General features: G+C 42.0%; 1 protein-coding gene across 1 annotated transcript; it reads left to right on the forward strand.

The window, feature by feature from the left end:
* The first annotated feature begins 16,869 nt into the window (after nt 1-16,869).
* LOC120991833 (forkhead box protein I1c-like) lies at nt 16,870-18,361 on the forward strand. The gene is made up of 2 exons (XM_040420587.1): nt 16,870-17,461; nt 17,841-18,361. Exons 1-2 carry the CDS (start codon nt 16,870-16,872, stop codon nt 18,359-18,361), a joined length of 1,113 nt encoding a protein of 370 aa, XP_040276521.1.
* The last annotated feature ends 5,277 nt before the right edge of the window (nt 18,362-23,638 follow it).

The raw sequence follows: 23,638 nt of genomic DNA on the forward strand, positions 1-23,638 counted from the left end.
GAACGCAGTAACCGGGTCATTGCAGCAGATTTCAATGCAAGACACCCTACGAGACCACCCATCTCCCATGCTACAGTTAGCAAACTGCTTGCTAAGTTTCGTGAAAATGGTTCAGTGTTGAATTTGCCAAAATGTGGACCCATGAAATCTGTCTCTAATGAAGAAACATCAGTGGCTGTCCTAGCTTCATTCAGCAAGAGCCCACAGCGTAGCACTCGCCGCATGTCACTGGAGAGTGGCATTAGTCGAACATCCCTTCGGCGGATATTAGCTACTCACAAATGGCACCCTTACAAACTCCAGCTACTGCAGCATCTCAACGAGGATGACCCAGATCGGCGCACTGAATTTGCAGAATGGGCAAAACAAAAATTGGAACAGGACCCTCAGTTTACGCAGAAGATTTTGTTCAGTGATGAGGCAAACTTTTATGTGAATGGTTAAGTTAACAAACAAAACCACCACTATTGGTCTGACACTAACCCACATTGGATAGATCCCTCCAAGACTGTTGGAACAAAAAAATTGATGGTATGGTGTGGTATATGGGATACAAAGATAGTGGGCCATTCTTCATCAATGGAAACCTCAAGGCCACTGGATATGCGAATTTGCTACATGATGATGTGTTTCCCTCTTTATGCACTGAAGCTGGCACGTTCCCTGAGTTTTTCCAGCAAGATAGTGCACCACCACATTATGGGTGTCAGGTCCGAGCATTCCTAGATGAACAGTTTCCTGGAAAGTGGATTGGTCGTCGTGGGCCAGTTGAATGGCCCCCAAGGTCTCCCGATCTGACCCCCTTAGACTTTTATCTTTGGGGTCATCCGAAGGCAATTGTCTATGCTGTGAAGATACGAGATGTGCAGCACCTGAAACTACGAATACTGGAAGCCTGTGCTAGCATTTCTCCTGCGGTGTTGCTATCAGTGTGTGAAGAGTGGGAGAAGAGGGTTGCATTGACAATCCAACACAATGGGCAGCACACTGAACACACTTTATAAGTGGTCAGAAACTTGTAAATAACTCATGAAAGAATAAAGTTACGTTAAAACCAAGCACCTCATTGTTTTTCTTGTTAAATTCCCAATAAGTTTGATGTGTCACATGACCCTCTTCCTATTGATAAACAAAAGTTGGATTCAAAATGGCCGCCATGGTCACCACCCATCTTGAAAAGTTTCCCCCTCACATATACTAATGTGCCACAAACAGGAAGTTAATATCACCAACCATTCCCACTTTATTAAGGTGTATCCATATAAATGGCCCACCCTGTATAATATTTATAGTGCACTAGAGAGTGACACCTACTGGTCAAACTGGGAAAAAACTATAGCAGCAAACATATTTTCAGTATGTTGTAAGTGGGGCATTCTTAAAGGGATTTTCTGGGATTTTGATATTGATAGCCTATCTCACGATAGGTCATCAATATCATATTGGCGGGGGTCCAACTCTGAGCACCCTCTACCTTCTGATCAGCTGTTTCAATAGGCTGCTGTGCTCATTGGGGTTGAGGGGAACACTGTGGCCTCCTCGCAGCCTACTAAGCACAGCGCCAGACATTGTATAATGGCTATGCTTGGTATTCCAGCTGTAACCCATGCACTTGAACAGGACTGAGCTGTGATTAGGCTAGATGACCAATGTATGGTAACGTCACTGGCCTAGGAAGAGGCCTAAGTGCTCAAGGACTGCCGTGGTCTCTTCGCACAGCTCATTGTGGGGGTACTGGGAGTCGAACCCCCACTGGTCAGATGTTTATGACCTATCTTGGGGATAGGCCATTAATATCAAAATTCCAGAGAACCTCTTTAAGGGAGTTTTCCACTCAAAGACATTTTTTATTGCACCATAAACTGTACCTATGTAAGCCATGTTACATTTTTTTTGAATTTTAAAGGGCTATTTGTATTGGAGAAATCTTACAGACAGCGGATGGGGTGCCACCTCTGCTTATCCTTGCTCAATGTTTTCATGACTATTTCCAGTCATAGACTATGTCATGCTCCACCGCCATCTGTATTAACCTGACAAACAGGGCTTACCGTCCCATGTACCTTTCATAGGTAGCAGTGCTAGAGGTCAGACTCCACTTATCAGATGTTTAGGGCATTTTCTGTGGACATGTCAGATGTAAGAATAATCCTTTAAGTTCCAATCACCCCTAAATTGACTGGGTGCACGCTAGACGATTAAATTTACTATTGAAATCCTAACTTTGTGTCATGAAAGTATGATTTAAAGGGGTTTTCTAGGTTAGAGATGGCTTATCCTCATGATAGGTCATCAATATCTGATAGTTGAGGTCCGACTCCAACCAATCAGATGTTTGAAGAGGCTGTAGAGCTCCAGTGAGCACTGTAGTCTCCTCACAGCTAACTAAGCACAGCGCCAAGCAGTGTATAACGGCTGTGCTTGGTATTGCACCCAAGGCCCATTCCTTGAACAAGCCATGTGACCAATGATGTGACGCAACTCGACTAGGAAGAGGCCACAGAACTCAGTTTTGTGCCATGGCTTCTTCTATCAGCTGATTGGTGGGGTGCCAGGTGGTGGACTCCCAACAATCAGATATTGATGACCCCTCAAGAGGATAAATCATCAATATCAAAATTCTTGGACAACCTTTTTAAAGGCAATTTTATTTCATATCCCCTCTTATGCCATCATTACCCATAGATGCAGATCAGTAGACGTATCAGAGATCACTCAGAGCAGTTCAGACTTTTGTGATCGTTGCATCAATGGGCGAAGCTCAATTTGCAATGTACCTTTTATTTGGATGTTCAATGTCTTAAAATTTTCTTTTTGTTCATTTATCTTTTACAGAATGTAAAGCGATAACAGAAGACAAAAGGGGACATTTACAAAAGAAAGGAGTCAGCCTGAACCCATTGCAAAAGAGAAGGGGAAATGTAAATCACATCTGATCTCTTCATTCATCTTGAATTTTACATTTTGTACCTTTTAGTTAATAAATGCACCAATGACTTTTTAAAAAAGTTTCTTAATATGAACACGTTCTGTTCTTATACCTAGAAATTCCATTGACCTCTTCTCTCCTGTCCAGTTTTCAGACGTCCATAGTACTGCCTCATTGAGTCCACAGCACATGGTATTTTGGTCCACATAGAAGGGGCACTGCGCATGAACAATTTATAGACACCTTTATTTTCCAGCTACCAGTGGGGTGTTAGCCACAGGCTCCTTCATTTATGGCTCTCCAGAAAATTCACCACTGGTGTGCCAAGACCCCTTACCTTCAAACCCCTGATTTGATATTGATGACCAATCCTGCGGATAGACCATCAATATACTGATCCCAGAAAACCCACTTAATATTAGTATTCAGAAGTCCATGGATGATGATCGAGGGGCTGATGAGCACCTGTTGATATCTTTTTGCACTTGGAGCCAATGCCGCAGCTGAGGGGATGGGTGTAGATCCTTCTCCTTTCTATGAGTGCTTTACATGGCATAAATCTTTTTGAGCAATACTTAGCACCTCAGATGTTCACCATATTCAATATTGTTCCTCACATGGCCTGAACGTTTACCTGGTTGAGAGATTGGGCATCAAAACCCACAGATGGGGAACTAGTTTGGAAAGCAAATGGAGAAATTAAAGGGGTTCTCCCATCTTGGTCTTTTATGACTGACATGGGAATGTCTGGTCCAGGAAGGGAAATTACTGAAACGGCTAAGCAGAGAGCACTCTGCTGTGAATGGGAGCTCCATACACAGCATAGCACAGAAAGCTCCACTGTTCCCAGAACTTGGGAGTTACAGAAAAAGCATAGCGTGTGTTGCTACTATTCCATTCATTCACTATGGTAGTTATGCAAATAGTAGAGCACCGACTGCTTGGCAGTTTCCGTAACTCTACCACCCTGAAACAGCGCTTACCATAGCTTAATCCCATCTTGGATAAACCCTTTAATGTCTCCATTTACTTTCCAAACTAATGCCTCCTCTGTGGGTTTAGATGCCCAATATGACAACCAGGTTGACGCTCAGGCCATGTGAGTAATACTGAATATGGCTGAACATCCAAGGTGCTAAGTATAGCCAATGAAAGCACTTATAGAAAGGAGAAGGATCTCCACTCATCCCCTCAGCTGCAGAACTGGCTCCAAGTGCAAGAAGATATCAATAGGTGCTCATCAGCCCCTCTACCATCATCCATGGGATTCTGAATCTTCACATTAAGGGGGTTTTCTGGATTCAGCATATTGAGGGCCTATACTCAGATTTGATACTTATGCCAGCACTGCAGCTTCTTAATAGTTTACCCTGGTCTGTCTACCTGACGTAACTCAGACCACCCTGGGCCGGCGCTTACTGCTGGTGATTCCCATCTCGGCCATGAAAAGCCAAGATAGGACAACCCTTTTAAGAGTAAATCTGAGTATATTTTCTTGCCGAATTATTGAGCATTCCACTTTCCCTATTTAGATTAGATGAGCCAGAGTTAGGGCTCCTTTAATGTTCTGTTTATATAGAAATAAGACTCTAAATTGGGACCTTATGCTACTTTGCACTTCAATGCAGGCACTATGCATAAGTGCTGCCGCTGGTGAAGACTCGGTCTCCACCCCACATCTTCCCCAATGAGACATGCATCTATACCCCAAGGGGCATGCAATGGACAGAAGATCTGACATCAATGAACATACAGAAAGGCAGGACCTGTTGTGTTTCAAAGGATATTTGGGTTGATACAATCATTCTGTTGGGACATTAAGTTCTATTTTCTGTTTTCATATGCTCAGATAATGTTGTTGGGTCCTGAGTCAGGCAGAGCTTATCTTCAAAGAGTAAATGAAGTTCAACATGCCCAACCCTTCTTGCCTCCTGTCATCTGCTACTTGGGGAAAGTTGGGTCACCTCCATACACATTAGATGGTTGGATGGTCCCTCAAAAACCAGTAGTTTGGCTGACATTCATCTAATGTGTATGGCCACTCCAAGACACTACCAGACACCTAAGACATTAGCATTTCTCCTAAGCGAAGAAATTTCAGACACATAATCCAACATGCCCAATCCCTTTTCACCATGACATCCACCATCAAGGGAAAGTCTGGTGACCCACGTGGACATTATTAGCTGATCCTTCCAAAATCGGTGGGACTGAAATTTACCTAATCGGTATGGGTACGTTTAAGTCAACACCAAAGTCAATCCTTCGAAACACCAGAACTATATTTTAGTGATAGTTGTCAAAAGGTGTTATTGGTTAGGGTCAAGGGTGGACACAGGCAGCTGAAGACCCATTGATATCCAATATCTCATTAATAATTGTTAGCCAAAAAATGCATTAGTTCTAGTCTAATATACAATAGAAAACTAATTTTAAGATGACAGCAGCCCTTACCTACTGGACCTAAGTGCAGCTGCACAGCTACCACCATTGGTATTTCCAACACCAGTTAGGGTCCAGCCATTTAAAGGGCATGTAAAGCTACATGTCGATTTATAGGTCATCAATATGTGTTTCGGTGGGAGTCCAACTACTCACAGCACCCCACCAATCAGCTGTTTGAAGAGGCTGCATCACTCCGATGAATTCTGCGGTCTCTTTCTAGACCAGTAAAATCACATTTATCGGTCACATGGCCTATGTACAGCTCAGTCCCATTCAAGTGAATAGGTCTGGGCTGTAATACCAAACACAGCCACTATACAAGGCATGCTACTGTGTTTGGTATGTTGTAAGGAGGCCGTAGTTCTCACTGGGGTGTTGCACCGTCTTCAAACAGCTGATCAGTTCGAGTGCTGGGTGTAGGACCCCCACCAATCAGATACTGATGACCTATACTGAGGTCATGGATGGATGATGGACCTCATCATGAATGGAGATTAGAAAATTTGTCTAATTGGGTCTAAAGTTGGTCATACACATTAGACAAAAGTTGGCTGAACCTGGACTGGGAGATTATCTAATGTAATGGATTAGGTGTCTTAGCTCCCCCTCAATGGCAGGTGTCAGGGAAAAGAAGTATTGGGCAGCTGGGTTTCAACATGCCCCATCCTTTTGTTCTCAAAGAAGATAAGCCACTGCTAGAGGTGTCCTCTTTCCCCTTTGAGAAGACGTGTGCTCAGTCAAGCATATAGAGGATGGGGTGTTGGGAGAAATAGCTGTTGCTGAACAGGTTTTCGGTCAGCATGCTGCGCCATTTTGTCCCGTCAAATGCCGCCTCCCTGACAGAAATCCAACATTGTAGTCATCGTTGGGCTCTGCTCTTTTCTGTACCTTGATGGGAACAGCTCTATTATTTTCAATAATATTCTATGAGAAGCTATGTGAAGGTGCACTGCCACCTTAAATCTTTGTAAATCTTTAATTATCATATTTGCTAATTATAATTGCCCCCATGTGCCACCCCGATCAGTCATTTCCCAGCCCCTCCAGGCCATAAACCAGTTAATCAGCAGCAAATTCATCACTGCCATCTGACAGTCCATCTTGCTGATATGAATCGCAGCAATGTCCCATGTGATGAGTGACAATAAAGGCATCGGGTCCTGACAACCTGCCCATAGCTGCGGGCAGGAAGGGGATGGGCAGTAGCCGCTACTGATAAGGCTCCATCGATCACACTAGGCCATCACTGCTCAGGTGATTGTGAGACTGGTGACAAGAAGCTTCTTATCATGAGACAAGACGCTTGCTATCTATGGGAACCATCATCTCTTTATTTAACCAACTAATGGGATAACATCTCATTGACATGGAGGCCTCATTTACTGCCAACACTGTCGGGAGGCCAACTATATAAAAGAGACCCATGAATACGATTCTAAGGCCTATGACATTTTTAACAATTTAACAGATTTTTATATTGTGCCTTTTTTGTTTCCTGTTAAAACTATTATTTCATGTCTAATTAATTTTTTATTAATTTACTTTTTTTAAATCTGATTGTGCCTTTTTCAAAACCATCATTTGTCAGATATTTTTTTAAATTAATTCCTACTGAAGTTAGGTACAAATTTGTGTTGTCAACACCATTGTGGTGATTGCCCGTGTAACCAGGAGTTTTTTTTTAGTCATCACGATATGAGGTTTTTATCTTGCCATGCCTTTTTTTGTTTTCTGTTAAAAATAACATTTATTATCAATTTTTTTTATTTTTATGAATTCCTACTGAAGTTAGGTACAAGTTTGTGTTGTCACCCCATTGTGTTTTTTTTTTTTAGTCAGTAAAATATGAGGTTCGGCCTCATTATTTAAGGCTCCAGTATATGTCATAAAATACTACATGTAAAAACAATAAGCCGTCTAAAAGAAAACCTCTCTGTTGCCCATGGCAACCAATCACAGCACAGCTTTCATTTTCGACAGTGCTCTTAAAAAATGAAAGCTGTGCTGTGATTGGTTGCTATAGGCAACAGAGACAGGTTTTCCTTTAGACAGTTTTAAAATACACTGAACAAAAACACTTTCAGTTTTGCTCCCATTTTTGCATGAGCTGAATTCAAAGATCTGAAACATTTTCTACATACACAAAAGACCCATTACTCTAAAATATTGTTCACAAATCTGTCTAAATCTGTGTTAGTGAGCTCTTCTCCTTTGCCGAGATAATCCACCCCACCTCACAGGTGTGGCATATCAAGGTGCTGATTCGACAGCATGAATATTGTACAGGTGTGCCTTAGACTGCCCACAATGAAAGGCCACTCTGAAATGTGCACAGTTTTGCCTCACTTTGGGGGAGGGGGGGAGGGTAAGAAAACCAGTCAGTATCTGGTGTGGCCACCATTTGCCTCACTCAGTGCAACACATCTCCGTCGCATAGAGTTGATCAAGTTGATGATAGTGGCCTTTGGAATGTTGGTCCATTGCTCTTCAAAAGCTGTGCGAAGTTGCAGAATATTGGCAGGATCTGGAACACGCTGTCGTATACGCCGATCCAGAGCATCCTAAACATGCTCAATGGGTGACTTGTTTGGTCAGTATGCTGGCCATGCAAGAACTGGGATGTTTTCAGCTTCCAGGAATTGTGTACAGATCCTTGCAATATGGGGCCGTGCATTATCCTGCTGCAACATGAGGTGATGGTCATGGATGAATGGCACAACAATGGGCCTCAGGATCTCGTCACGATATCTCTGTGCATTCAAAATGACATCAATAAAATGCACCTGTGTTCGTTGTCCATAACAAACACCTGCCCATACCATAACCCCACCGCGACCATGGGCCACTCGATCCACAACGTTGACGTCAGCAAACCGCTCACCCACACGACGCGCCACATGCTGTCTGCCAGCAGTCAGCATGCCAATCGCACGCTACCTCAAATGTTGTGACATCTGTGGCATTGTGCTGTGTGATCAAACTGCACATTTCAGAGTGGCCTTTTATTGTGGGCAGTCTAAGGCACACCTGTGCAATATTCATGCTGTCTAATCCGCACCTTGATATGCCACACCTGTGAGGTGGGATGGATTATCTCGGTAAAGGAGAAGTGCTCACTAACACAGATTTAGACAGATTTGTGAACAATATTTGAGAGTAATGGGTCTTTTGTGTATGTAGAAAATGTTTCAGATCTTTGAGTTCAGCTAATGCAAAATGGGAGCAAAACCGAAAGTGTTGTGTTTATATTTTTGTTCAGTGTAAATCCGCTGTAGAGATTGAACAGGATTTTATATATTTTTTTATTGCACACAAGCCTGGCATACCTGTGGAGAAATCCATACTCACTTGGTCCATGCATCTCCATTATGGCTCTCCGGCTTTCTGCCTCTGTTCACTGGTCTTCCAGTCATCGTCTGTCAATTTCCACATAGACAGGAGGCACACGTGCCACTGGTGATGTGTCCTCAAGTGGCACATCACTGATAGGTTACATGTGACTTCGTTACATGTCTCTCATTGGGTTCAGCAGTGCATGTGACCCTGTCCATGAGGAAGTTGGACCAGTGAAGACAGGTAGGGAGCAAAAACTGAGAGGCAGGAAGCAGGTGAGTTTGTATTTTCTCATAGGTATTCCAGCCTAGGGTGCAAATTTCAGAAAGAAACTGGACAACCCATTTAAGGGTCTGTTCACATTAGTTTTTTACTGGGGAGATTTATCAAAGCTAATGTAAAGGAAAACTGGCTTAGTTGCCCATAGCAACCAATCAAATGTCACCTTTCATTTTGTCAGAGCTCCTTTGGAAAATAAAATAATCAATCTGATTGGTTGCTATGAGAACTAAGCCAGTTTGCTTTAGCACCAGTTTTGGTAAATCTCCTCAAGTGTTTTTGGTGTATGCACCAGGAAAGCCATAGGCCACCCTTCAGCTGAAGGAGGCCAATAGAGTGTCTTGTTGGCCTCCACTGAAGTGGTACGGGCCGGAATATCTTTTTTCTACCATATAGGAATGTAAAGCAGACTGCACTTTCTTATACATTGGGCCATGGTAAAAAAAAATACACCTACCATATTGTATACTTTTTTACCAGTGTGGCCAATGGCCAATGTTTGCTGCAGGCATTGGAGGTATATGTTGGGAAATAGGAAATATTCCATTCCATTCAATGCTGCAGATGAAGTGTCCTCAAAACTATAAAAGTCTAAAACATATACAAAAGTATAAAACCACCTGAAGTTGAAACTGGGGTTCAACGCTTGAATCTGACCATGGACAACATCTTCATTGAGTTTGTATGTTATCCCCGTGTTTTTGTGGGTTTTCATTGTTTCTCTCAAACCCCAAAAACATGCTAAGGCCTCTTTCACACAATCGTTTTTTTTTTCCGTTTACGGGCCATTTTTTGCGTTCCATATATGGAACCATTCATTTCAATGGTTCCGCAAAAAAAACTGAATGTACTCCGTATGCATTCCATTTCCGTATTTCCGTTCCTTTGAAAGATAGAACATGTCCTTTTATTGCCCGCAAATCACATTACGTGGCTCCATTCAAATCAATGGGTCCGCAAAAAAACAGAATGCATATGGAATGTATGTCTTCCGTATCCGTTCTGTTTTTGTGGGACCATCTATTGAAAATGTTATGCCCAGCCCAATTTTTCTATGTAATTACTGTATACTGTATATGTCATGCTTCCGTTGTCGTTTGCGATCCGCAAAAAACGGAAACCAGACAGAAAAATGGAACGGAAAAATGGAACAGAAACACTACTGAAAAAAAAATAATGGAAAAATGGATCCGCCATACGATCGTGTGAAAGAGAATTTTTTTTTGCTACTGGCATTGTTGTTAATTAGTTGACGTTTTGTGCATTTTTTTTTTTTGAGATGTCCGTTTTTATAGGGAAAAAATGCAAGAAGAAAGTAGTTCATAAATTGTTTAGGAAAAAATACCTCCAAACAACCACATGTGATTCCCCAAGTGGTGGATAACAGCTGGAGCTAAAAAAAGAAAAAAAGCATACTAGATGGACCATGTAGTCTTCTTCTGCTTCTATGTTTCTGTGTTAACAAGGAAAGTTTAGAATGGTTCCTTTCCGCATTCTGTAGGTCAGTGACCTGCAGTATATTAAAGCATAGACTAAATTTTGGAACTTTATGGGTAGGATCAATCATGCAACTTCTTAACCAAGGAGCGAAATAGCTGAGAACTCAAAGTAGTCCAACACAATAGATGAATGTTGGCCAAACCCACCCTTTCAGCTGGACTTGCAAAACATCTAGTATGTATGGTAGTGTCCTAACTCTGCCCTGATGGCAAATGTTGGGAGAAAGAAGAGCCAGGCATGTTGGATTTCTATACACACAGTCCTTTTGTTTTCAAGAGGTATCTGCAGTGGCTTTCTCTCCTGTTCCCATTGAGAACCCATGTGTATGGGGCGCCGAGAGGAAAGCTGACCATTATCTAAGGTATACCCATAACTAAAGATATTTGAATTCCAATGTATTCAGCTTATATCATCATTCTGTTGTCTGAACAAGAACTTGCAATCTGGTATTTTATTATGTAGGCAATCCAATAAATATGTGACAAGAGATTAATTAATTTCCTAAAATTAATTTTTAATCCAATTTGGTACAATCGGCAGTCAGATTTGTATAGGTTTGAATCGAAAGTATCCTCAGCTGCCCTTAAAAATCATGAATGACATTCTGAGGTCTCTTAGGACTGTATCCAACCCCTTTCAAGCTCTTTAATGCCAAGAAAGCATTAGTAGTGTCAAAGTGACAGCAAAATAAATAAGAACTAGTCAGGGTCAGACTGGGGTCTTTTGGGCCCACCAGAGGAAATTATTCTTGGGGCCAAACCCCTGTATTATCACTAAAGTCTATTAGTTTTTGATTCAAATACATAGATTCTGATGGCAAGTGATTGTCTCCAAAGGAAGTTCCAAATGCGTTTTTTTCTCCTGGACCTTTAGGGTCCACTATGATATGAGATCCTGGGCCCACCAGAAAATACTATTGTACTCTGGTGGGCCAGTCTGATGCTGGAGGCAGTAGTAATAAACAGCCTGCTTAATAACACGTTGCACTGTCGTATTTTTAAATAAAATAAAAACGGTTAAAAAAGTATTCCTTTGTGATGGCAGACTTCTTCTCTGTCTTCTGATTTTTTAAAAATGGTGTCTATCATTTTGAGCGATTTGTGTGGGATGAGTCACAAAAGTTTAAGATTTTCCAAAATTAAAATCTTTTGGGAACTTCATAATGATCTTAATTTGTGTTTAATCGATCATCTCTACGCATACTTTTGGTCCTCACACTCTGGACCTTTTTTCTAAAATGATTTCTGCAGTAAGGGTACAGCCACATGGTCAGGTTTCCTGATGCAGTTTTGGAAGTCAAATCAGGAGTGGACTAAAAAAGGAGAGAAAGTATAAAGGACAGATATGGCTGCTCATTTTTTATTTCACTCCTGCTTTTGGCTTCCAAAACTGCATGCAGAAACCTGACCATGTGGTTGTACCAAAATAATGTAACCAAGGAAGATACATATATCACTTACACTGGGAAATGTTATTGCCAGACTGTGCTTTGGCTGATTCCCAGGGGATGCATTATCGGTAGAGATGAGCGAAATTTTCAGAAATTCAATTCGCCGGTTCTCTAAAATTTTTGAAAAAATTTGGTTCGATCCGAATTTATTCTAGGCCAATCTCGTTAAAAAATGTATATTTCCTGGCTGCAGAGAGCCTTTATAGACGTGTAGAACACTGTGCCTTTCAGTAACACACATAGGGAGTCTGCTGTGGTAGTGAAATAATAATGTGAGTCAGTATGACATGTAGATGACAGGTGTCGCTCTTAAAATCACTGCACGCCTTACTTATTTGGGCAGTCACGGGCCAAAACTGACCAAATAACTCAAGTATGAACTCAGCCTTACAGGTCAATGTTAGCGCCAAGAAGAAGCGCACTCCTTTTACACCGTCATCAACTGATTCCACATAGATGTCTACAGAACCTGTTCTATTAACCCTTTAGTGACCAAGCCTGTTTGGGCCTTATTGACCAAGCCAGATTTTGGAAATCTGACATGTGTCACTTTAGCAGAGAATAGCTTCGTAAAGGTTTTGCACATCAAAGTAAGGGTGGGTTCAAGGATTCCATTATGGCTTTCCATTATAACATGGCTACTGTCCTAGAAATCCGCCACATTCTTACCTTTGTGCTGCGTACAGATGAGAAGTGAAGCTGTGCAATTATAAGGGAGGCAGATTTCTAAAAAGGCATTTGTCTGTACATAGGACTATGTCTCGCCAAACTGAAAAAAAAGGAAAAAAACTGAAGTGTAGTGAAAGGTCACAAGTCCAAGAAAACAGAGCAAAATGTCTCCAACTATGTTGCAAATTCCAGTTTGTTCACAAGATACAAGAACACGGATAGGGCTGTAATGACAAGCATTCAAGGACAGTGACTGGTCGGACAACGTCTCTTTAGCCCCATCAATCCCTATATAAGAGATGAACGTGCTAAGAGACGCTCGACCTGCAAAAGAACCTTTTATGACGTAATCGCGCTCACCACGTGGTGAGCGTGGTGACGTCAGCGCATGTCCTGCTGAATGAAGATAGAAAGGTCATCAAAGGTCCTTTTGCAGGTCCTTAAAGAAGAAGAAAGAAGGTGATGCCGACTGCGCGAACAAGAGGATGAGGTGAGTTATTATTTTTTTTATTGTTTAACCCCTCGAGCCACATTTTAGTAAGCATTCTGTATTAAGAATGCTAATATTTTCCCTTATAACCATGTTCCTGCGAAGTGGGTGGTATACCCCGGGCACGTTTGGCTACCGACCTCCCACTACTGTCACCCTGCTGACTCCCGGTCATGCTAGCAACTTGCTGGCTCCGCCACTGCCCCACGGGCAAGCTGCCACCCTCTTCTCCTGATGATGAAGCCCCTTTGTCAGAGGGGATGAAGACGTGATGACATAGGTTTGCTCCGTCGCTACTCCCTGCGAACTTTTCTATCCCGTCGCACTATGCAAGACACGAGCCTCTCTTTCTGAACTGCGGGACGCCCCCACCTCTGGGCCCTTTGCGTTCTGCTGGACCGGACTCTCAGTGGATCCCCTGCGTTTGTCTGCCTTGTCTGGCGGTGTCTGCTTGCTGCCTCGCTCGCAGTTGGGGCGGTCGCCCTCCTTCTGATGTTTCGGTCTCCCCTGCTTCCTGCCACCCCCCTCCTTTGATCTTCGGTGTCAGCTAGGACCTGGTTACAGGTTTGAAGTTTGAAGTATCGAATATATGTTGCTCCGTGTCCTCCTCTGTCCTCATGTTTGACCCCCTCCTCCCCATGCCCTGTGTAATCGTTTTCTCGATCTCCCCGCTTCATCTTTTTATTTATAGGGAATATGGGACAAAAGGTAAAAATTTCTCAACTTTATAAAGTTTTGCTTAAAACACGATTTAATAATGCACGTTCTCCGGGACAAAAGGCTTGGCAAATTGGTTGTCTGGAAATTTCCCTCGAAGATTGGGATAATATATTGGCGAATTTAAGTTTAGTTTCTTTTAATTTTAATCACGTTTTAGAGAAAGAATTCCCCAAAAAAAAAATCTTTACACCTGGAGCCGAATCCTGTCAAGATTGATGCAAATGCGGTATCGGCTGTTCATCGAACCAGATACTTTTGGGGGAACCTGCCTGGCATGAACAGGGCTCTAGTAGCTACAGACAATGAGAAGACAAAGCTGCAAGATTGCTTGGAGCCCGGAAGAGTCGCAAAGTTCATCAAGATTCAAACCATAACTACCAGCCTGGTCTCTTTGTCAGGGAAAACATCACGAGTTCTCAGTCATCATGGATGGGAAGGAGTACATCCTGTGGTGCACGGAGATGGAGAGGGTCAGAAACATTTAGGCCTCTGCATCTCCTCTGTGCAAGGCCTGGCACTTTTCTGTCTGACATACTGTTAGATCAAATAAATAAATAAAAAGGAAATGAAAACACCCCAAAAAAGTCTGTAATTTTCTCACTTCACCACACAACCGCACAAGGGCAAATAACACATAGAAATATTTCCTTGTAATAAACCCTGTTAATGTCTGTATCAAACAGCACTTGCACCCCAATAACAAGAACGGTTTGCTGGAATTACAGAGCTGTATAATGGCAATTTAAATCCGCAGTCAGTGCAGCAAGGTGTAATAGGATTGTTCCTATTACCCAGACTGTAACCTCCCCTACTGAACCCTGTTCTACATAAATGCTGGCAGTGGTGTAGCTAGAAATGACTGGGTCCCACAGCAAATTTTTTAATGGGGCCCCCCTCCCCCAGTAATTTTTTCACAACCCCTTCCTTTCAGGCCGCCCCATTCCTGTGGCTAGTAAAGATTGCTCTCTCAGACAAGGCCCGGCAGTTGTTCCATCCGTTTCCTACACTGTCTATACTGTCACTGTATATCATTTCATTGTGTAATACTGTTGAGGGGGCCCTGACCAAATCCTTTAGTCCTCCTCCTTCTGGATGGGCCCCTATTGGGTCAGGGCCCCAAAGCAGCCGCTTCCCCTGCTTCTCCTATAGCTACGCCCCTGGGCTGTGGAATGATTCCTCCCTGCACTTGTAAATCGTTTTTTCCGCACAATGACGTTTTTTCTAGCACTGTCCCTAGCGCCTGCAGATGTCTCTCCCTGCACTAAGTACACTGGAAAATGGCAGAATCCAAGATGGCTGAGGCTATTTATAGGGCTGTGACATCACAGGGCTGGCTGCTGATTGGCTGCATGCATGTCAGAGTTCCTTTCTCCATGTCCTCACATGTACAGCAGCCATTTTAGGAAAAAATGCGATTCGTTACCACGAAGCGTGAGGAAATTCGGCTTCAGTGCGAGTCAGATTTTTCCTGAAATTTGGATAGAATTCCACTTTGTCAACTTCGACTTGCTCATCTCTAATTATCGGGTATGTATATCCATATTTTTTTGACAGGTCTAAATTTTAGCTCCCTCTAATGTTAAGAAGCAACTTTGTGGTGGTTTGCTCAGCCTTCTGATGACATCTTTTTTAAAGTTTACATGATGTGAAAATGATCTTGATCTTGGAATCACCTCATTCTAAAGTGTGAATTCAAACAATAAATTATACCTCTTCGACCACCTTCATACTCATGACTTATTGATCTTGCCATTAGAGGCAGCTGTGGCCTCTACGACCACAGCCATACTTGACCGGAGCCTAGCCATGTCGCAACCACAACACAACTCCACCGTGTGGTCGTCCCCTAACATTTTGTTCAGTCTTAACTATTAGTCATGGTTTTTATTTGTGGTCATCATGAGATAGTGGCAGGTTTCACACTTGTACTAATGGAAGTTGTTAATAGTGTATAGACAATGTCTCGATTTCACTAAATTTACAAGTGTGGTGATGTCCCATCAAGTCTGGATTTACATGCCCACATTTTTACTTTCATTAACATTGAAATCAATCTTTTTTTTTTTTTACTTTTCTTGTTGTGTTTCGTATGAGTCCTTCTACTAAGTATATTTTATATGCTATTTTAATGGGCACAAGTCATAAGGGTCATGGGGTTCCCCCATGTCCAACATCTGCAAGTGAGCTCAATAAATGGAATGATTATTAATTATCTTTCGTCCCTTCCTTTGCCTTTCAGCTTTGTATACTCCAGTAGCTACTGTCTACCCTCTTATTTTCTACACTAAACCTCTATCTCTTCATATTTACCCCTCAATTATCCAATTGGTTTCTTATTGCTTTCCAGCAAGGAGACTTCTGGGATGATGCCCTCTTAGATACTGGATCACACATGCCCACCCAAAATTACACAAGCTCTAATAACAACAATCTATACCAGTCACCCTCAATATATACATATACATCTATATCTTTATGCATACAGGGAAGCTTTCTAATATACCCCCTGTAATAATTCTGCTCTGTTGAACCAAGGTTTAAGGTGAAGGAGAAGATCAAGGTACTCATAGGATACAGATACACCTTTAACACTGATTTAAAAACGAATGTGATCACATGCTTAAATTTTATAGCTTAAGCTAGTTTATAGTATCAAGCAAGATACTTTAAAATTGTTTACAAAAGTATAAAGATATTTTACAAGCTGTATATTGAGCCAGTTACAGTATATAAAGATGTAGGTTCATGTTTAACTGCCACTTGTTCTAATGAATTAGCATAAGAAATGGAGAAATAATGTCCTGCAGTGACAGACAGACAAGGAGGACAATCATTGAAAAGAATCCATTGTTTTCTCTGGTGCCTCTCTGAAGGTGAGACCATCTATATCCACCCATAACTTGTCTACTGAGCTATCCAACTAGTAGCTCACAAGAGGACACACCTATTCTTAGCCCCAGGCAGGAAGGTCTTGGGTAGTATAAAGACGAGTCTTGTTGAGGCTTGACACACATCATCAGAAGCACCTTGAGACTTGAAGGTGCTGTGAAGACTATGAACTCCATCCATCTACCAGCTCATCAGAGATTTCCAACATCAAACCCACTCCAACCGCATCCCAAAAGTGCCCAGGAAGCTCCGGAGATGGCAGTGTATTGTGACAACTTCAGCATGTACCACCAGCAGAATCTTCATGCATCTCAGAGGGCATCCAACTATGGAATAGGGGACTATGCTCCACCAACAAACCCCTATTTGTGGCTTGGAGGTCCTGGAGTCAACAACTCATCAAGTTACCTTCATGGAAACAGCCCATCTCCATACATGCCTGCAGCATATGGATCCCAGCGACAGTTCTTACCAAATTCAGCAGGTTTTGGTGGGTCAGATCTCAGCTGGTTGTCAGTTGCATCCCAGGAAGAATTGATGAAGATGGTGAGGCCTCCATATTCTTATTCTGCACTCATTGCCATGGCCATACAACACACTCCAGAGAAGAAACTAACCCTGAGCCAGATTTATCAATACGTGGCAGACAACTTCCCCTTCTATAAGAAGAGTAAAGCTGGATGGCAAAACTCTATCAGGCATAATTTATCTCTGAACGACTGCTTCAAGAAAGTTGCAAGAGATGAAAGTGATCCAGGTAAGGAAGGTTCCAGTGAAATTTACTTATTTGATCTAGTTCCCATAGATTAATAATTTCATGAATTTTGTATAGTAATTTATATCTATCAGAAATTATAATAGTCACTTGCTGCTGCTAAATGTAGAAAAAGATTAACAATTTTATGTCTTTTTTGTATTATTTTTCTTTATATTTATTGTGTATGTTTTTTAAACTTATTTTTCCTTACTATAATGATTAAACTTTTTTTTTTATTTCACGGCTTTGACACAATTTCACTTTTAACCTTTTCTATTGTCTAGTCATTTATTGTGCTTTTTATTACTTTGATTACTTTTTATTATTAGACCTTTTGATATCTTCACTTCCACTTATGTCTCTGTTCCTATCTTTTCAGGTAAAGGAAACTACTGGATGCTTGACTCCAACTGTGAAAAAATGTTTGACAACGGCAACTTCCGCAGAAAGAGAAAAAGCAAAGCTGATTCCAACTCAGCCAAGAGCGCTAAAGTCGAAGATGACTTAAAAGACAGAAAAGACAAAGAAAGCTCGGTGTCTACCCCATCATCACCTGCTGTGGAGACTTCATTGACACACGATCTGAAGACTCCATCACCACCGGCCGTTTCTTATACGCCTTGCCTCAATAACTTCTTCAACAGTATTACAAACATTGAAACAAACTCAGTGAACAAACAAGTGTCATTGGGCCTGGTCAACGAACTCTCTCAGAGGAACATCACAGGCTTGAACGGCTTCAACTCCGTCCCAACTGCGGATCTGGCCGGAGATGTACAGGACAATAATCTGTTCTATAGCAGAAACTCATATTACAACTCTTTCTCTGCAACCAACCAGAAGCCCCAGTTCTTACAACAGCTACAATCCCAACACTCTCATATATATGGGAGATACTGAACTAGCATACAGGTACAATATTTCCATGGAGGCCCAGTAACCACTGGGTGAGGACTGAGAGGGGTTGTCCAAGTGTTTAATATTGATGTACAATAATGAAAAATTATATTGTATCAGAATACCTAAATTTATTCTCACAAAACATATACACAAATATAAATCCTCATACATAAAACTATAATAAAAAAATAAAAAATAATAAATGTAGTCACGGTCCCTCTATATTTTAGTGCGGAGCTCTCGCTCTTGATGGATTTATCATGAAGTGGCTATTTCATGTATCATATTATTATAGTAATATAGTCTCATAATACGATCGAAAGCAAGTATGTGTAAAATGACTATCAAATACAGCAACTAACATCACAGCATGTGGGTAAGCCATTGATCTAGAAGTTTGTTCAACTTACCACGTGTGAAGACTGTATTATGTATTGAACCGATTCAACAAGCAGCGACGGAGAGACTACACAACCATAACAACGTGGCTTCTATGGAACTTAATAAGTGGCCATTATGAGACTATATTACTATAATAATACCATACATGATATACCCACTTCATGATAAATCAATTAAGAGCGCTACTCTAGGCAGGTCTTATATTATAAGATATGTGGCTCACCTTGGTTATATGAGTATCACTGTGAAAAGTGCGAGAGCTCCGCACTAAAATATAGAGGCACCGTGACTAAATTTATTATTTTTTATTATTTTTTTCATAGTTTTATGTATGAGGATTTATATTTGTGTATATGTTTTGTGAGACAATATAGCCAGCCATTTTTCATTATTGTATATCTGATCAGCTAAGTGGTATAGCAGGCTGAGCTCATTCCCGGGAGCCCCCTAATACTTATTGTTTTTAATATTGATGACCTATCCTCAAGATAAGTCATCAGTATGTGATCGGTGGGGGTCCGACACTCAGCACCTCCTCCAGCACCTCTTCACAGCATATCAAGCATAGCGCCATCCATTGTTTGGTGGCTGTGTTGGGTATTGCAGCTCAGCCCCTCATCCTGAAGATAGGTCATCAGTATTAAACACAGACATTGGCAGGACAATCTTAGCATTGCTTCCCATATATATTTGGGCTCCATCATTGCTGACCAGAATGTATATGCAGATTTATAGTGGTCTATTCTCTATTGTAAATTATGATTATTATTTTTTTTATTAGTTTGTTTTATTTATGAAAATTAAAGATGTGTAAAAAATGAGCAAAAATTGTGTTTGGAATTATTATAAAGTTGTAACCTTTCAATTAGGCTCTGTTCACACTAGTGTTTTTTTTATTTTTTTTATCTCTGTTCGGTTTCTTTAGCTTTTTATGTCAAGCATAGCCCAGTCTGTAGAGCTATTCTTGGCTGTAAAAACAGCAGAACCATGAGAGAAATCTGAAGGACTTGGTTATAAGCCAATGGGATCTATCAGGATTAGCGTAAAAAAAAAGATACATTGTAGCTGCCATGGTTCCTTTATGAACAGAAACTAGGATGCTAGTGTGAACAGAGCCGTCATCTGAACGGTTGGCTATCTATTCCTCTAATTCACCACATACAAGTACCCTCAGCTCAGCTGGGCATGCATGTTTTTTTTTTTTCACCATAGAAAGGAGAATAAGTTGTGGGAACAAAGGACTGAGATGGTTGAAATCCAACATACCCGATCCTTTTTCCCAGGCATGTGTGGTCTGGAGAGAGTTGAGAGACCCCAACACACTAGTGGAAAACATCTGGCTGGTTGTTCCCTGCTGGAACAGGAGCAGCGCGGGGAGCAGGGTAAGTATATTCCTTGTGAGAGGCCCAGGACATGGGAGGGGGGGGGGCAATTTATGGTATTGTTTAACCCCTTTAAGATGTAGAAAAAAGGGGGTTGTAGTCCAGCTTCTAAAAAAGTTGTGCTTTATTTCATGCAGTGAAAACTTCGAAATACAAGACTGGTATGCGGTCTACGCGTTTCGGATCTATCAATCATGGTCCTTAGTAAGGACCGTGATTGATAGGTCCGAAACGCGTAGACAGCATACCAGTCTTGTATTTGGAAGTTTTCACCGCATAAAATAAAGCGCATTTTTTTTAGAAGCTGGACTACAACCCCCTTTTTTCTACAGTTTAAACAGGCCGTGTCCGCGCTTCTCAAGTTGTTGGCTGCAGGTGAGCGCTGCTTTGTTTTCTTCAAGTTGTTACCAACCCCGTTAAGATACAACAATGTGCGCCAAAATTAATTAGGTTTACATTGTTTGGTTTGTACACACGGCAGAATCCTGCTCAACTAAAGGCCCTATTATACTGCAGGATTTTCGGAGCATTATCAGCAAACACTCCTATGAACGCTTGTGCCCAATAACTGGCCTGTATGGCTTGCAGCTGATCAGCCAATGAATAAGCTCATTTGTTAACTGATGGGCATCTTTCATCAGTATGAAAGATGTCCGATTATCGGCAGCACCTCTCCTGTATAATCAGTGATGTACTGCCCGATACTCAGCAGACGTGAATGAGGGAGGAACGACTGCGGTAGCGATCATTCCTCTTATGTTCACTTTGCATTGGCCTGTGTAAATATCGGGCAGTGTAACACAACCCTAAACGTGACCATACATATTAGATAAATCCCACGACTCCTCCCGGGTTGTATGAAGGCGGCTCCATGCTCATGGCCGTATTACACTGCCCGGGGTTCAGGCAGTGCAAGCGTCAATTGATGATAACAAGCCAATGGAAACTGAATGTGGGAAGATGGATCGCTACTACAGCCGTACTGGTGATTATCAGCAGCACATACCTGATTACACAGGGGGATGTCCTGGCGTTAATCGGGCATCTTTCATCCTGATAAAATATGCCAATCAGCGGAGAAACAAACCTTCATCGGCTGCTCAAATATATTGGCCAATTACCGGGAACGAGCCTTATGGTACGCTTGTTCCCAATAATTGGTTTGGACATTTTGCGGTCTAATAGGCTTTTAATATTGATGACCTATCCTCATGAAAGGTCATCAATATCAGATTGGCGGAGGACCCCCGCCAATCTGATATTAATGACCTTTCCAGCTGTATGAGGAGACGGCATGTGCACACTGCGCACCATCTCCTCGTACAGCTGATCGGCGGGGGTGCCGGGTGTCGGACCCTCGCCGATCTGATATTGATGACTTGTCCTGAGGATATCAATATTCAAAGCCTGGAGAACCCCTTTAAGTGGCACCAGATGTGTAATAAGCCACCTTAACACTGAGTGATTACAGAAGGACCCCCTAAATATATTCATGGCAATGATGCTTGTAGGGTGGCACCACAATCTCTCTTCTCCTAGCTGTTCTGGTTATAACGAGGCACCATATTGGCTGAATATACTGTAGAGAGCTTACTGCTACATAGTATGGCGCCATATGGACTCCACGTGCTGCTGTACAGCCTCCCTCCATGCACACATCTCTGCAAGGTGGATTTACATGCGCCAAGTCGGCTGCTCGTTCAGTGAAGGTGAAGCTCTATATTTACACGCAGCGATCACCTCCACAGTATGAGGACGTGGGGATCGCTATTGTGATCGCTCGTCCTCATACAGCTGCATTGTTTCAGAAATGCAAATTTATTTCTCTGCACGAACAACCGGATGGCCCGATGATCGGTTGCACCTTTAGGCTACCTTCACATCAGCGTTTTTCATTTCCGGTATTTAGCTCCAACATAGGATCTTAATACTGAAGGAAAACGATTCAGTTTTGTACCCATTCATTGTCAATGGGGACAAAACTGAACTGAACGGAACGGAGGGCACAAGAATGTATCCCGTTCCGTTTGGTTGCGCTCCCATACCGGACAGAAAAACGCTGCTTGCATGAAACACAATGTAAGTCAATGATGCCGGATCCGTTTTCTCGGACGCAAAAGAAAACTGATCTGTCTTACAATGATTTTACAGACGGCTCTGTCTGCTTTAAGAGATAGTACATTAATAACGGATGCAGATGGTTGTATTATGGTGACGGAAGCGTTTTTGTTGATCCCTGAAGGATCCAGCAAAAACGCAGATGTGAAAGTAGCCTTAGACGGGCAGATTGTCAGGAATGGGCATTTGCAGGAACGTTTGTCCCCAACAATCGGGGGTGTAAACCTGCCATTAGCCCCGCTCCATCGGTAGATAGGAATACAGTTATGAGGTCCATTTATCTTACTGAAAGCAGAATTCCCACCGATCTAAGAATGGACACCTATTATGCATTATTGTCCCTTTCTGACCTCACCCAAATTCAAAATGCATTCACTTCTATCCAGTACAGCAAACCTGCCATTCCTAGCTCCACTCATATGTAAACTATGGCAGGGCGGAGACCTGCAGCCTCTCAGCATGGGCTCAGGACCCACGTCTGACAGGTACATATTAACGGTACAATATCAAATATATATACCAGTGTGTGCAAATATCGGAAATGACTCCGTATGCATTCCGTATCCGTATGTCTGCAAGTCCATTTCGCAAAAAAATAGAACATGTCCTATTCTTGTCGTTTTGCAGACAAGGACAGGCATTGTTACAATGGATCTGCAAAAAAAATGGATGTAACACCGACGTCACAAGAATGTCCTCCTTTTTTTGTGGAGCTGGGTTTTGCGGACTGCAAAATACATACGGTCATGCGCATGAGCCCTTAGAGAAAGGCTCTATGGATGAGCTGAAACTGTGCGACCACAAGGGTGAATAAAGTATTTTTCTTTCCACTCATTTTTTGCGAGAGTGCTGCCATTTTTCTTCTTATATATATTTATATATAATAAAATATATGCATAGCTATTAAAATAAAATGATAGTATTAATGACAAGGATGATGATTATTACTATAATGTCATTATATGCTTATTTTAAATTTCTACTACTATTATTATTAGAGATGAGAGATTTGAATATTGGATTCGGCTGCTTTGCCGAATTTTACAAAAATATTCGCTTTGTGACGAATTACTTCGTCACAAAGCCCTTTTCTTTGGAAGTAGTGGGTGCAATGACAGGGAGCGGCGATTGTGCCGCCTCCATCATTGTACTCCTCAGATGCCGCATTCATAGCTGATCGCGGCCTCTAACATTAATATTACAGTGAAAAATAAATTTAAAAAAATCATACTTACCTCATCCATTTGATCGCGAAGAGCCGGCCGCCGCCATCTTGATGGAAGATCTCATCGGCCAGCGTGCTGAACACGGGATTTCGCGTGAGGTCTTCAATCAAGAAACCGGCGGCCGGCTCTTCTCGCTCAAACGGATAAGT

Source organism: Bufo bufo, chromosome 2 (assembly GCF_905171765.1).
Source record: "Bufo bufo chromosome 2, aBufBuf1.1, whole genome shotgun sequence".
NCBI lineage: Eukaryota > Metazoa > Chordata > Amphibia > Anura > Bufonidae > Bufo > Bufo bufo.